The 14,501-nt window shown below is 33.7% G+C and overlaps 1 protein-coding gene across 7 annotated transcripts in view; it reads left to right on the top strand.

The window, feature by feature from the left end:
• LOC128174531 (diacylglycerol kinase beta-like) overlaps positions 1–14,501 on the top strand; it is a 56,614-nt gene that overhangs the window by 4,876 nt on the left and 37,237 nt on the right. For 2 of the 7 annotated variants that reach the window (XM_052850854.1, XM_052844896.1), the window contains exons 1-4: positions 5,644–6,120; positions 6,246–6,368; positions 8,846–8,937; positions 12,475–12,616. In XM_052850854.1, the coding sequence (XP_052706814.1) occupies positions 12,550–12,616 (67 nt within the window). In that variant the 5' untranslated portion in view covers positions 5,644–6,120; positions 6,246–6,368; positions 8,846–8,937; positions 12,475–12,549. Of the gene's footprint in view, positions 1–5,643; positions 6,121–6,245; positions 6,369–7,983; positions 8,680–8,845; positions 8,938–9,102; positions 9,218–10,798; positions 11,942–12,474; positions 12,617–14,501 lie in introns of those variants that run through there. The other 5 variants (XM_052844125.1, XM_052847908.1, XM_052845672.1 and 2 more) reach the window with 4 other exon arrangements.

Raw genomic sequence — 14,501 nt, 5'->3', positions numbered from 1 at the left:
GTAGTTAGCCCATCACTCTGCATGGAAGCAAGGTTCGAGTAGAAACTAGCTGACTCAAAACGACAGCATTACGAGTTTGAACCATGAACTCCCTGGATCATAAAATTTCTGTAATCAAATATCATTATCATGCTTTTTATGTCATACGCTGGCTACTTGATCAAACTTCAGTAAGAGAATTGCCGATATATAAAACACAGCATTTATCTCTTTATTGAATATACTACAGCAGCATGCAACAATTTAATGCCAAGAGTCAGGAAACTGTCTTGCTTTTGTTGTTTGTCAGTCCAGGCATTATTTTACATTTAAGAATCAGTAATCGGAAGTATAGGGGTATTTCTATTAATTCTAAAGAGCCAAGGTCCTTTCTTTTTCTATTAATCTTTTTTGTCTTTTAAAGTCTTTCCGACAACTCCACCATGAGAATAAGATTTTATGTATGATCCTTCTAAGGTTTAAGGTCAAGGTCATTTGAAGTAAAAAGGTCAGATTTGGGCATTGGTATTTATAGCAGGGATATCTTAAAATTACTGGTATCTGAGCTGAAGGTCAATCCATGTTTGTAAGTGGATTATAATGCATAGTTTAGTAATCTGCATGTATAATCAACAAACCAATCACTGGGACATTGGAAATGCAATCTCTCGGATAACTTCTTTTACAATTTTTTGACAGTTTTTTGCCCTCTTTTATAAAAACAAGCATCATATTACAAAAACATGTAAATCATAGATTGAACACACAAAACACAATCAAGTTACTTGAACTTGGAATTTGCACATAACATTTTTTTCATTGCAGCAGCACTAGCTGTCATTTTTTTCAGTTATTCCACTACATTTTTTTGTTGTAGACCCATGCAAGACTAATGTTTGTCTGGATGTCTGTCTCCCCAAATATGCCTTTCCATTGATAATTAAGATCTGCCATATAGCTCTGTAGCAGTTTTCTAGCTCATCAACCAGAAACCATAGAGGCTTTAATTGATATTGGGCACTAGGATCATTCCTCTTGGCTTGTTTACATTATGCAGTATGCTAATATTTACCTACATTCATATTTTCTCCCCTGTGCTGTCACACATTTGCAGGCTGAGGTATTTACATGGAGGCAGTAATTTTGTTTCCATTCAATAATGTGTCAATTAAAACGGTAACATCAGGAGATGAAGATACATAGCCAGAAGGGAAGAAACAAGAGTGAATATCTGAATGGTGTTGATAGATCTTAGAGGTTATAGCAAGGGAGGAGAATTGGGGGGGGGGGGGGGTAATGTTATTTATATACATTTATTGTATTTTATGATTACCAGTATCTAGGGGGAGGAGGAGGGGGGGGGGGGTCTTAAAGGTTTGGTTAGCTGAATAGTTAATCAACCATCCCAAGGTCAATACAAGTTTTTAATGATACATATCTGTTTAGATGAACATTATATTCAATACATGCATGTGGGATATTGATGAATATAGTCGGATGTTTAAACAGCTGTTATTTATATATAGCTGTGATAAGGTCAGTTACTTTCCACCTCAGAAACCATGCATGCCTGTTTATAGATTGTGAAGGGTTTTTATTTTTGGTGCGATTTTTAATATGTTGGTGATCTTGATACATGTTACTGATGTACAATATGGTTTGGCTAAAGCTTAATGTATATGAATCTATATGAGTTTAGGATGCTAATTTCATTTTAGATATGAATTATGAGAGGTAGCTTGGGGCTGTACAAAGCAGCTAGATAGTATATAATTATCGGAATGAATTTGAGGTCAGTGATATGGTGTAGCTCTACTGTTCATAAAGGCCTCAAGGCAAGGGTGCTTAATCCATGGCTTAGTTCACAGTTTTGTGGTATATAGGATGGCTGAATGGTGAACAATTGGTACATACCATGTCATCCTAAAACTGAACTTCATTTTTCTTCTCTACATGTATGTAATTACAATAAGATCACTGTGAATTTTGATTTAATTACTTGCGTCCTAGTTTATAACACATCATATATTGTTAAAACTTCATCATGATTTTTTTTTTATTTTCAAAGGTTACAAATGTAGCACATATTTGTTCGAATGAAAAAAATTAATTAATTGGATTGAACATTGAAGTATGTTGGTTGTAATGAGATTTAGAGAATCGATATTTCAAGAAAAATGAATGCATGAGTGATTAGACACTCTAGAGAGAGAAGCGACATTGAAGTGACTCATTAGTATGGAAATTTATTGCTGTAGCATATGATTGAATAAACTGAGTTTTTGAATAGGATTGCGTTGATTACCGTATCATTTGAGTTATATAGTTTTAAAAGGGCTTGAATTGATCGTCATTGCCATTTTCATACTATATTTATCTCCTTTAGAAAAAGAGTTTTGTGTTAAGATTAAGAAAAATATTCAAATATTTTAGGATTTTTCTTTTCTAATAAAATAATAGTTTATGGTTCATCATATTTATTTAAATATAAAGTAATCATGTCCAAAATTTTAAGGTAGATATGATGGTTAGTTTGTTGATCATCCAGCCTCCTTTAAATTGAAATGGGGGAAAATGGTGTGGGCGTTTAAACTTGTATTTGTGGTTCATGGTCGATCAATGTTATGTCATGTTTATATGTCAGATGGTGGCTGCATGGTATGATGATGGAAATACAGGTGTAACTAAGTTGTTTTCATACACTTCATGCCAACTGAATTTGCTGGACCTATATAATTCTGTTCTGCTATTATGCACATTGATAATATCATTTGAGATTAGGTTTGGCATGCAGGGGATTCTGTCTGTTCCTACTATAGTATTTGGTCAGAAAGATGGAGAATATGATCTGGTATATGATATAGAAAAGGAGGGATATTAAGCTGCACATGTATATGAAAACATTTTGCATGCTTATAAAAAATTCTATGATTGATTAATTGCATGTTTATGTGCAGTTTTAAAATCAATGTAATTGAATTTTTTTGTTTATTTTTTTGTTGTTGAAGGAAATTCAGGTGTGCATAAATTTGTTGTTGTATCAAGATCTTAATATCCAGCATAGTCAACAGTTTGTTGTATTTATTGCAATGTTGCTCTGAGTTTGCACTGTATCCATACCAGCACTGAACTGTTCAGAAGAATCTTTTTTTGGCAGTTTATATCCATTTTTATACGTATATATACTGTATATTTTTGTTTGATCGAAGGGTCATTGACAGCCAGTAAGCATTACCTTTGGGTGTGGCTGTGTAATGTTTTTTTTTTGCTGATCAGCCTTGAGTTCATTGGTAGACTACCAGTGAGGTTTCAAGATTGTATTAAAAGACATTTGAATGGAAGTAAATAGAAACTGATTTATGCCGATTTTTTTGTGTTTTAAAGCTATAAACTGAAAACAGAAGGAAGTTGTTATGATAAAGTGCAGTTAAATAGAATCTACATGTAGTTCTGTTGTAAAAATGTCTTCTTTCCATGACTACATGTATATCAATTTTATTTTCACCTCTGGAATGAGCTATATCAGACGATCAGTAAACAGGAGCTGTTTTAATCTTGATAAAATAAATCTTGGAGTTTTACAAGGCATTACCTGCTTAAAACAAATAGTAGGATGTCACAGTAACACAGGTACTCTTCTCAAGCTATGAAGTATGTGTTTTGATAAGACATGCAAAACTTATGTATGTTTAAATTTGAGAGAGAGAGAGAGAGAGAGAGAGAGAGAGAGAGAGAGAGAGAGAGAGAGAGAGAGGTCAAAATAAATATTTGTTTATATTTCTTGGAATCAATAATGATGTGAGTAAATTGATTAAACTATTGCATGCACTTCTCTGCTGTTATTTTGTGCACTTTTACCAGTTAGTATCTATCATTGGATGTTTTATAAGCTTGCATTGAAACCCATTCACAAAGAGATCCTGATTTGTGTTGGCAAAAATAACCTGACTCAAAGTCTTTCCAAATGCAGAGAATCTGCAGATCCCGGAGCCATCAGCCCATTGAGTGGGTGTGTTTGGAAAGCAAATCTATGAACAAACGTAAGGATATACTATTACACAGAGCTGCCACTAAGTTTCTGCCGATTTCTGTAAATGACTTGAGTATTGCATAACTAATTGCCAAGTCAAGCATGCATTCTTTCACGTGTCTCCTGCTACTTGGATGCATCAAGACTGGTGTTGAAACGCGTCCTTGTAAACAAGAATCTGACAATATAAAAGAGTAATTTGATATGTATACATGTTTTGATGTGGGCGTCTAGAAATGGAGTGTTGTGATTTCATCAAGATATGAATAAGTTATTGGTGGTTTAATTTGCATTATATTTGCATGAAATATTCTGCAGGTAAAGGTGTATGTGAATTTCATAACTGTATGATAGATGTATATACTTGTAGAGAGTTTATATACATGTACTAGAGTGGAAACATTGCAACATTCACTTGATCATTATGATCTAATGACAAATTGTTTTACACCATTGATCAAGTCAAAGTATGTCAATATATACACTAACTAATTACCAATCATGTCAGCATTAATTACCAATCTAAATGCATGCATAGCGTATCCCCCTTAACCGATGGTGACAGGTCACAGTAATAAATATCCATTGATTGCCTGCATTCTTCCAATCAATAGTAGTGGATTGTACTACTACACAGATCAGATAGAACAGTAAATTCACTAGTTTAACGCTTGGTTTGTTTCCTCCAATGACCAGCAATGCACTGTGGGAAAACTCCTGGCAGAAACTTAAGGTCCTCAATCAACCACCTCCCTCCTTTTTCCTCCCCCCCCCCCTCCTCTCATAAGGGAATACAGATTGTGGGAGGATGTGACCCAGTAGATCAAAAGACTAATCTTGTCAGGGATATTAAGAAATGTGTGTGCATGACCAAACTTCTCCTCCAGATGACCATTCTGCCTGGAAGAAAAAAACTCAATTAGCTTTTGATCCCGAGAGAGAGAGGGCGAAACTGAACTCAGTCAAAATTGATAGCCCTGTGTTCTGTGATTGATGAACAGCTAGTCATTTGATATACATGAACTGTGGACAGTTTAATATTAAAAAAAAAAAACTCTGAACAATACATGAATAATGCATTTATCTAGTGGAAATTTAAAGTTGCTGGGATATGCATACAAAATAGCACTGATAGTGGTTGCATGTAATTGAGTTGATTAGCAAGAAGTATTTGCAGTTTCGTCACATGTATGAATGTACATGCATACATACATGTATGTGTACCCCAATTATGCTTATATGACTTGTTAGTTTATAAAATGAACTTGACCTGGAATTTCTTGTTGAAAGTTGTTGTCAATTGCCTTTATTTGTTGTTTGAATGTGTTTGTATGTTGTTCATAGCATATATATGTACTATAGCATAGGTCAATATTCAAATACATTAATCAAGTTTTGGGGATGAAATTTATGAACAAGGTACTTAATTAGTAAGCTAGCTGGCTGATTATTGGTTTCCATCAGCTCCACAAAGTACTTGTAGCTGGAGGTGATATGGCCAGAATGACCATGACATTAGGGTGATCGAGAACTAGGTTGAAAATATAGTGTATTGGTTAAAAGGATTTTATACAGTGCAAAATGGATGCGTATAACCATGGTGGCAATTTAGAAATGATAGTGGAAAAGTTCAGTTCTTTATATTAAGGGTCTGAATTGTATATCCTTCAGTTCTCTCCAGATAATTTTAGTGGATTCAATAAGCTGACGATTGGATGAAATCCACTCCGTCATGGATCAGATTTTGGACAGCGAAATGTCGCTGTGACCTGTGCACATATTAAGCACGATGGCTATTAATTAAATTGATGGCAATGAAAGTTGTCAGCTCAATGTTCAATATGATTCATACACGCATGGTCAGCGATATAATGAATTTATGAATTGGACCAAGAGCTCTGGTTTCTCTGAAATGGTTTACAATATTATTGCATGGTTATTTATAGACAAATCGAAGACATAAGTCATTGTATTGTAAAAAAAAATTTCCCTTTAAAGCACATGCATTGCACCTGGCTTTTTAATCTGCATGAAGACCAGCTACATGTATTATACTTTGAGATTAAGTGAAGATGATCGAGAGATAAATGCTATGATAAGAGTTTATACATGTATTTATACTTGTGTTCAATTTAATATAAAGGGACTTATTGATTGTTTATGTAGCATGTGGACTTCTATAGAGTCGTTTGTTTATGTACTGTCACTGACGGCAAAATCCGTTGATATTTTGTAGATAATCTTCCTCACGGTGCATCTATAGGAGACCAGTCAACAGTGAACAACATGGTGAAATAGAATTTTCAGACTTCAGGGATTAACAGAGGCAGTGAAATAAAACATGCCCACGGATCTTCAGGTATGTCTGTTTACTATAGCTGTAAGCCATTCTTTTTGTTTTTAAAGTTTAGTGGGATTTTTGTGTTGAGGTTGGGTTTGGCTGTTGGGATATGGCATATATGGGAGCCAGCGGTTGGAATGGGGGGAGGGGGGGGGGTGTTGGGTAGTGGAGAGGAAGTATTTTCCTCATGCATACAGATTGCTTTGCAGCTCTGTTATAGGATATTGTGTTTTCAGAATCATCTAATACATGATATATGCTATTGGCCACAAACTTGATTTGACCCTGATAGAGCCGAGAAATGATCAAATCAGTAGCAAAGACTGTTAAACAGATATGAGGCATAATTCTTGGAAATGCTATCTCTTCTAAGAAAATGCATTTATCTTTGCATTGGACAACAAATACCATTTGGCGTATGATTGTCATGTTGCTGTGAATATCCTTGACAACAGATGTCAAGGCCATTGGTGACTAGATGTGAATGTCAGAAGAAAAAATTTAGGGTATGAAGTATTATAACTGCTTTTATCAATGGTGCAAAGATTAAATGAGGAGTGATACAAACTTTTAATGGTTAACATGTTTTTGGGGGGGGATTAAATTTTTGCATGTTTCATATCCATTTTTTGCTTAAAGATCTTTCCTTGATTGAATTATCATATTGTTGGGTTAAGTTTATTAACCTTAAGGCTTTCATTCTTAAGCAAATTAAATTAGAAATATTTTATTCATTCATTTCTAGAGAGAGTATCTTTACGTATTCATAAGATTTAAAGCTAACAGTTGGTTTCCCCTTTATGTGTTCGTTTACAGTGACGCAATTTGTGTTTAATCTACAAAGATTACATAATCGGAAACAAATTTTGTAGACCAGCCCCGGCCATAAACACAGTACAAAACCTAGCTACAGCCGATTGGTTTACATGTTTTTAGTGTTGTTTAAGACCTACTCCAATGATCACAATCTACATAGCTGGTTAGTGGTTATAGATAGGGAAGCATCGTGATTTCTTATTGAGCTATATATTATTCCTGGTTAAATTTAAGTCTTTTTGATATATGAAACTGGAAGTTTTATGAAACTGGAAGTTTATGTTATTGTTGTATCACCTTTACCATACTCCTCAGTGTTGAGAAATCATTTTGCTTAATTGATATTTATTGCAGCATAAATAAGGGATAGGCTTTAACTTAATCAGTTTGAATTTTTAAAAGTGCACAATATACATGTTATACACATTAGGTATTGTTTTAGTGCATCGAAACAAAAAAGGTTTTATTTTCTATACAGCAACGTACCCCCCTAATGCATAGTAGGTCCACTGTACATGTTGACTGTAATGTCCTGTAAGTATTTATGCATCATTTATGTATGTTTAACTTGATACAATATACCATTACATTGGATATGTATTCATAAGCGTCATCTTAGTGCTCTGGTTTTTAAAAAAGTGATTATTTGAAAAAAGCTTATAATTTGTGTTTTACTGTAATATATGTATACGTACCCCTTACCTGAATCATGAAAAAAAGAAAACGAAACTCCGTACAAATTCTCTTTATCAGATTGCTAAAATATTTCTGCAGCTTGTCCTTAATCAAATAAATTCATTATATTTCAAAATGGAAGACAAAAATGTTTTTTCGAATATATCTAAAAATCTCTTTGTTTTGAAATGCTTTCAAGTTGAAAGTTTATACTGATTAGCGAGTTGTTTTGTTCATTGAGTTTATACATAACAGCTGATTCCATACACAGGGGTTATTATGTGGCAGAATAAGCCACGAAACGGTGCCTCATAACGTCTGACAGGGTCGTAACAAAACTCCTATGGAAATAGTTTGTTCTCGAGAAAACTGCACAGTTTATAAACTTCCCCCATCTGAAAAAACTACGCTGAAGATATAATAATGTTCATGAAATACCATCTGTGGCATTCTCATTTTTTTTGTTAAAAACTTTTTTTTTTCGCTTTCTTCCATCAAAATATGCAGAGCGACCAGCTAACCTAGTTTGTCATTCAGTGTCTTGTGTTTGCCAGCCTGATGATGTGTATGTGTGTGGGAGGGGATATTTTTTATCACAGGCATAAATAGACGGCCGATTGTTATGGATATTTCGGAATGTCGCAGCTAGATGCTTTTGATTATGTAATAGAGGGTCCTGACCGATCTTTGCAGGCTTTTAAATATATTGTGAGCATTTGATCAGAAACCCCCCTCTTTTTTCTATACCACATTGGGAATTGGAGAGAAGGAATCGTTTTTTGGCTATAAATTTTTTTATTGCATGTCGCAAGAGACTATAGCTCATATTACCTTACAGGTAAAGGGTTGTCAATATGTAGAGAGATTTGTGTTTATTATTAATGCATTATTTACATATAGTTCAGGCTGTGAATGTGAGGAGCTAACAATCCAGAACTGAAAGTATGTGTGTTACATGAAGTACGTGTTTAATCTATTATCAAATGATGTTGCTTTCTTTGCAGAAGGGATTATAGAGATGTGATCTTTTTGCACGACCAGATTTACCTACTTTCACCGATTCATTTGATTGGGACTCGACTGAAATTTTTTCCAAGTAAGTTGATTTAGCATTCGTTGCACAGTAGAAGTGTTATGTTATTGGAGATGATGAGTTGTATTTATGAAAAGTTGATTTGGTACAATCCTTCTTGAGAAACACAAAATCAAAATTGAATTGTCATTATGTACTTTTAATTGATGTACAGTATTTGACTTTCAGGGATGTTGATATGTTTTTAGCAGCCCCTGTGAAATACTGCAGTTTCCCATTTTTTATGAGAGTACTTAATTCTGTGATTCCACTGTTTTGTATTAATTCCCGAGACAATAACATAGTGAGTACCCAACTTTTGCTTACACGTAGTTCTCAACTGTCAGAAAAAAAAGCAAGTCCTAAATTCTGCAAGGGATGCTTCTCAAGATTTTATGCAGATACGGTATTAATTCGTCATGTTTAATAAAGAATCTACAGTCACTCTTTCAGTATTCCCTGTGAAAAATCCAAGCCATGACCAATGCTGGTAAAATACTTGATGCATTAACCCTTCCATCATTGAGCTCATGAGCCTATGAGCAGTATAAGGCTTTTTAAGAGCTTACATCAATATTTTGAATAGCTTCAATAATAATGTTAAGACTTTTTTATTAACTTTAAAAAAAGAGAAATTATGGTTGTGCTACAAAACTGTAGCATTAAGATCTACAGAGAGAGAGAGAGAGAGAGAGAGAGAGAGAGAGAGAGAGAGTACTGGTACTTTGTTTAAAAATGAGTTTAAATACTGAAAAGATTAAGAGATCTTTCTAATGGGTAGTTTAGTAGTTTATTGCCCCTTCAGTCTTCTTAAAATTGATAAAAATGCAGAGATGATGAATATAGCATATTTTTCGAGCATATAAGAATTTTTGTTCCTGATTAAGGTAGTCCTACACTCGGCACTAAATGGGCTCAATCATTAAAAGCTTAGCTTTAAATGATAAATATGCATTCTAGCAATACATATATAAAAGAAAATATGTATGTTTACATGCTAGTTTGTTTGTTATCACCTCTCAGATGGGTGTACCCCCTTGCGAAAATTATTGACAATTATGAAAATTGCCAGACGTCCGTTTTTCCTAAAAATAATTACCAATTTTGGGAAAATTAGAACTGAACATACAAAATAGAGTATAAATATTTATTTAAGCCATATCTCATCAATAATTTTGCGCAAATTTTTGTAAGTAAGTACGCTTTATGGACCTGATGTATCAAAATAGAATACAAAAAATGCAATGCTAGTCTCGCGTTTGGTAATTTTTTTATTATTTTATGGACTCAAACTTAAATTCATGGTGTTTATTCTATAGATTAACATCTTAGAAAAAAGATTTGGTAAAATAAATTATATGTTGACGGATTACTTTTCACGCTATAAGCTCTAAACCAGGTAGACCCTGACGAAAAAATCCGTAAAAATCACATTTTGCAAGTTTTCTGCCTAGATCTGTCAACAATGTTCGATATTATTTAAACATTAATGAATTGACAATTGATTAATTTCGAAATAGCTTCTGTCTCTAAATTTAAACCCGTTTTAGTAAAAGAAAAAGAAAAATTCGGGGGGGGGGGGGGGGGGGGGGGGTCAAAACAAAGAAGAGATAAGCATACCTGAGATCCTGATTAATCAGAAACTTCGTTTTTCATTTTACTTTAACAGAATCGAGTTTCTCAACATTAATCATTTCTATCTCTCATAGAATACATATATTACCATTCTAATTACTTATTATTGCCATTGTTTACAACAGTGATGTAGAGCAAAATCAATACCGGGTATCAAAAACGCTTTGTAAAAGTCGAACCAATATTGTAAAATCCGTATTATGACGTAGTGCGATACTCGGACTACTTTAAAGGAGAAAAGGAAAGGAGGAAATGTCTTGATAAGTCTTTCTTGTAAACATAACAAAAATCAAACTTTTGATCTGCTCATTTAAAAAGTGGTTTCCTATTAAAGTGTAGTATTTTTTATTTTCCTGTATGAAGCATTTTGAGGTGATGTAAACAGTATATTTGTTAAACATATAAAATTTGTAGCTGAATTCCCGAATTAATTGATTGAATTGGTACTCTATACTATACTCACTGTACATAAAACTTTCTCAAATCAGCTGATTATTTTTTTCAGAAGTAATTGCCTTGTAATTGATCAACATTGCGACATTACACTAACAGTAGAATTTTACTTTATGAACATGATGAAGTGATTTAGTGCTCTGCACACACATGCTTCAGAGCAATTTCCAGAACATCATATTTTATTAGAATAAAAGGACTCTTTTTTCAATTTCATTTCAATATTTGATGACACATCAAAAACGGTAGCTGTAGGATTTTATAGACCAGTTAACTTGCCAAACATGGCTGCAGGCTAGATGCCATGATTACATCTGTTTTTATGGTTGTTACTTGAAGTTCATTGTTTGATCAATTTTTACATTTTGCATGTACAATTGGTATCAATAAGTTTACTTCTAGATTTGAATTTCAAATCAGATTGCATTACGCAGTCATGATAACCAAAACAAGTGATCTTTATTGGCTATACAAACAGGACAAGGTATTATAACTTGAGAGCTTAAAAATTCAATTTGTAACAAGTAGAAAATGTCTTTGTGTGCAAAGATGTTGTTTCCGGGTAGACTTCAAATGATTAAAGTCCTAGCTGTCACTTTCACAATGACAAGTCAAGATGTCATCTTGTTTGTGATGTCAAAAACGAAATAGACCAAATAGGAGAAAGGGAAAGAGGATTATGAGTTGTTACAATTAAGGTAGCAACAGCCTACTGTGTGTGCTCAGGGAAGTTGCCTAGTCTTCATACATTGGCTACATACACTCAAGTAAAGTGTCCCTCAATGAATAAAGAAATCTTTATCATTCGGATGGTGTTTTTTTCATTGTGCAAAAAATCTACAAAACAACCACATTGTTTCAGGATATCAAATCAACGTTGAATTGAATGTGTCGTATAGGTGCATTCATGTGTATATTGTGCAGTGTATATATTTGGTTTGTAAGTTTTTATTTTGGAACTATATTAAGTGCTATTTGCATGCACATATTTACTTTCTCTGCCAAGCATATTAAATTGAATTGACTTCAGTGAATATTGAATGTCTCTGTTGATTCTTGCGTGGCCAGAGATTGTAAAAACTGATTGAAGGTGTTGCTTTCACGTTATTGTACATTTAATATACTGTAAAAGTGGTTAATATTTAAGCTGTTGGCTTTAAGTACATGTTTTCAAGTCAAACAATATATGTGTTGGTATTAAATATGGGGATGTGTAATTTACCACTCTAAAGTTTTCAATTTTTTACCATAGGTGCATTTTTTTCCCGCACTTTTTAGCATACTGCATAACTAGTGTAAATTTCCACTACTCGTGAATTACCACTTTTACAATATTTGTTTACAGTGAACATTCTAGAAATGAGATAGTAGAAGTTTGAATACATCTCATCTTTTTCCAACTCAATTTACAAAAAGTTTTTTTTGTTTAAGTAAATGTTATGTTGTTTTACATTGATCATCTTTTGTTTATAGATCTTGCTGAATGTGACACCATCATGACACTAGTTAACAGGAAGAAAAAGGTCTAGTGCAATCTGAGAGTGCAACATGGCTGATGTTGATTGGAAGAAGATCAGTCCAGACGAGTTCCATCAGCTCCAGGAGTACACATCATGTAAGTGATCATCATGCTTTCTACTATACGCATCATGTAAGAAATCATCATGGCTACTACTTTACACATCATGTAAGTGATCATCATGCTTATACTACTGTACATATCATGTAAGTGATCATCATGCTTACTACTGTACACATCATGTAAGTAATCATCATGCTTACTACTATACGTATCATGTAAGTGATCATCATGCTTACTTCTGTACACATCATGTAAATGATCATCATGCTTTCTACTATACGCATCATGTAAGTGATCATCATGCTTACTACTATATGTATCATGTAAGTGATCATCATGCTTACTTCTATACATATCATGTAAGTGATCACCATCCTTACTTCTGTACACATCATGTAAGTGATCATCATGCTTACTTCTGTACAGTGTACATCATGTAAGTGATCATCATGCTTACTTCTGTACAGTGTTCATCATGTAAGTGATCATCATGCTTATTACTATATGCATCATGTAAGTGATCATCATGCTTACCTCTGTACAATGTATATCATGTAAGTGATCACCATGCTATCACCATACCATGAACATCATTTAAGTGATCATCATGCTTACTACTGTACAGTTTTCATCATATAAGTGATCACCATGTTTTAACCATACCAGGTACATCATGTAAGAAATCGTCATGCTGAAACCCTATCATGTTAGTGATTATCATTCTTACTTCTGTACAATGTACATCATGTAAGTGATCATTATGCCTAAACCAACTTGTGTTCTTTTTTACAATATACGAGTTCATTATGTCATTCATCCTCATGCATACAACAATGTGCCCGTGTACTCAAACACTCATCATTTCTTATTTACAGTTCACCATGTTTATCCAGGCATACAAATAATCAACACCATGAAATTGCTTTGATATACAGTATTCATGTTCATCATGACCAAAATGGCTACAGTTAAAATGTATATCAATTTAGCAATTAACAATCATGCCTATATACTGTGCAAAATACAAATTATCAAAATCTTTGACTCCTGAGTTCTGCTAATGTTGTATTCACAAAAAAAATGGCTCACAATGTCATTCCCACTCCCAACTGTTGTCCTTAAAAGTAGTCTTTTTAATTCAAAGGGAGAAATAGAGGGTTAGAATGGTTTGAAAAGAGCTATATCTTAGTATGATATATGTGTGTGTTCTCTAATAAAAACCAAAAAAAAAAAAGGAATGCAGGTGGATGAAAAAGAGACAAAGCTCAGTATTATAAGCTTCATACTCTTGTGCGGTCATGTTACCTTTTCATGTGTGTACACAGCAATCATCATCAGGGAACGTATAAATGTGGCATCCTGGTTAACCACATTAATGGTGCCTGGTTAATCCAATGAATCCCAAAGATTCGGCCCTGTTTCTAGTCATTTACCAATATTTGAAAAAACTCAGTTGACAGGGGAAAAAGTTTCTAAATATATTTCGTCGTGATCATTTATGTAATTGATTTTTTTTTTTTTGTTTAACTGGTGAGCAATTTGCTAGAAAGGTTTTGGATATAGATCCTTGCCTTTTAATGGACGGGATTAAAATTGCTATCCGTCTGTGTATAAAACTATGTGGCTGGATTTGCGGAGCTCATGGTCTTTTTAAGCTGCGGAGATAAGGAATACCTTGAGTCATTAATTCTCTCAATTCTCTGTCCTTCAAATTGTGGCCTAATGGCTAGGCTGATTTACTGGCTCCGATACATCTTGTTTTGATAGAGCTTTACGAGGTCCTCTGCCTCTTTCAAAAGCATACACACTTTAATACATTTTCATAAAGATTTGCCTCCATTTGCAGCTTTTAGGGGAAAAAATCTGAAATAGTTTTGCTTGTAATAAAAGTGGTTATCTCATCATTAAAAAAGTGAAT

This window comes from Crassostrea angulata, chromosome 1 (assembly GCF_025612915.1).
Source record: "Crassostrea angulata isolate pt1a10 chromosome 1, ASM2561291v2, whole genome shotgun sequence".
NCBI lineage: Eukaryota > Metazoa > Mollusca > Bivalvia > Ostreida > Ostreidae > Magallana > Magallana angulata.
Note: the sequence above shows the minus strand (reverse complement) of the source record. Positions and strands in the feature narration are given on the sequence as shown.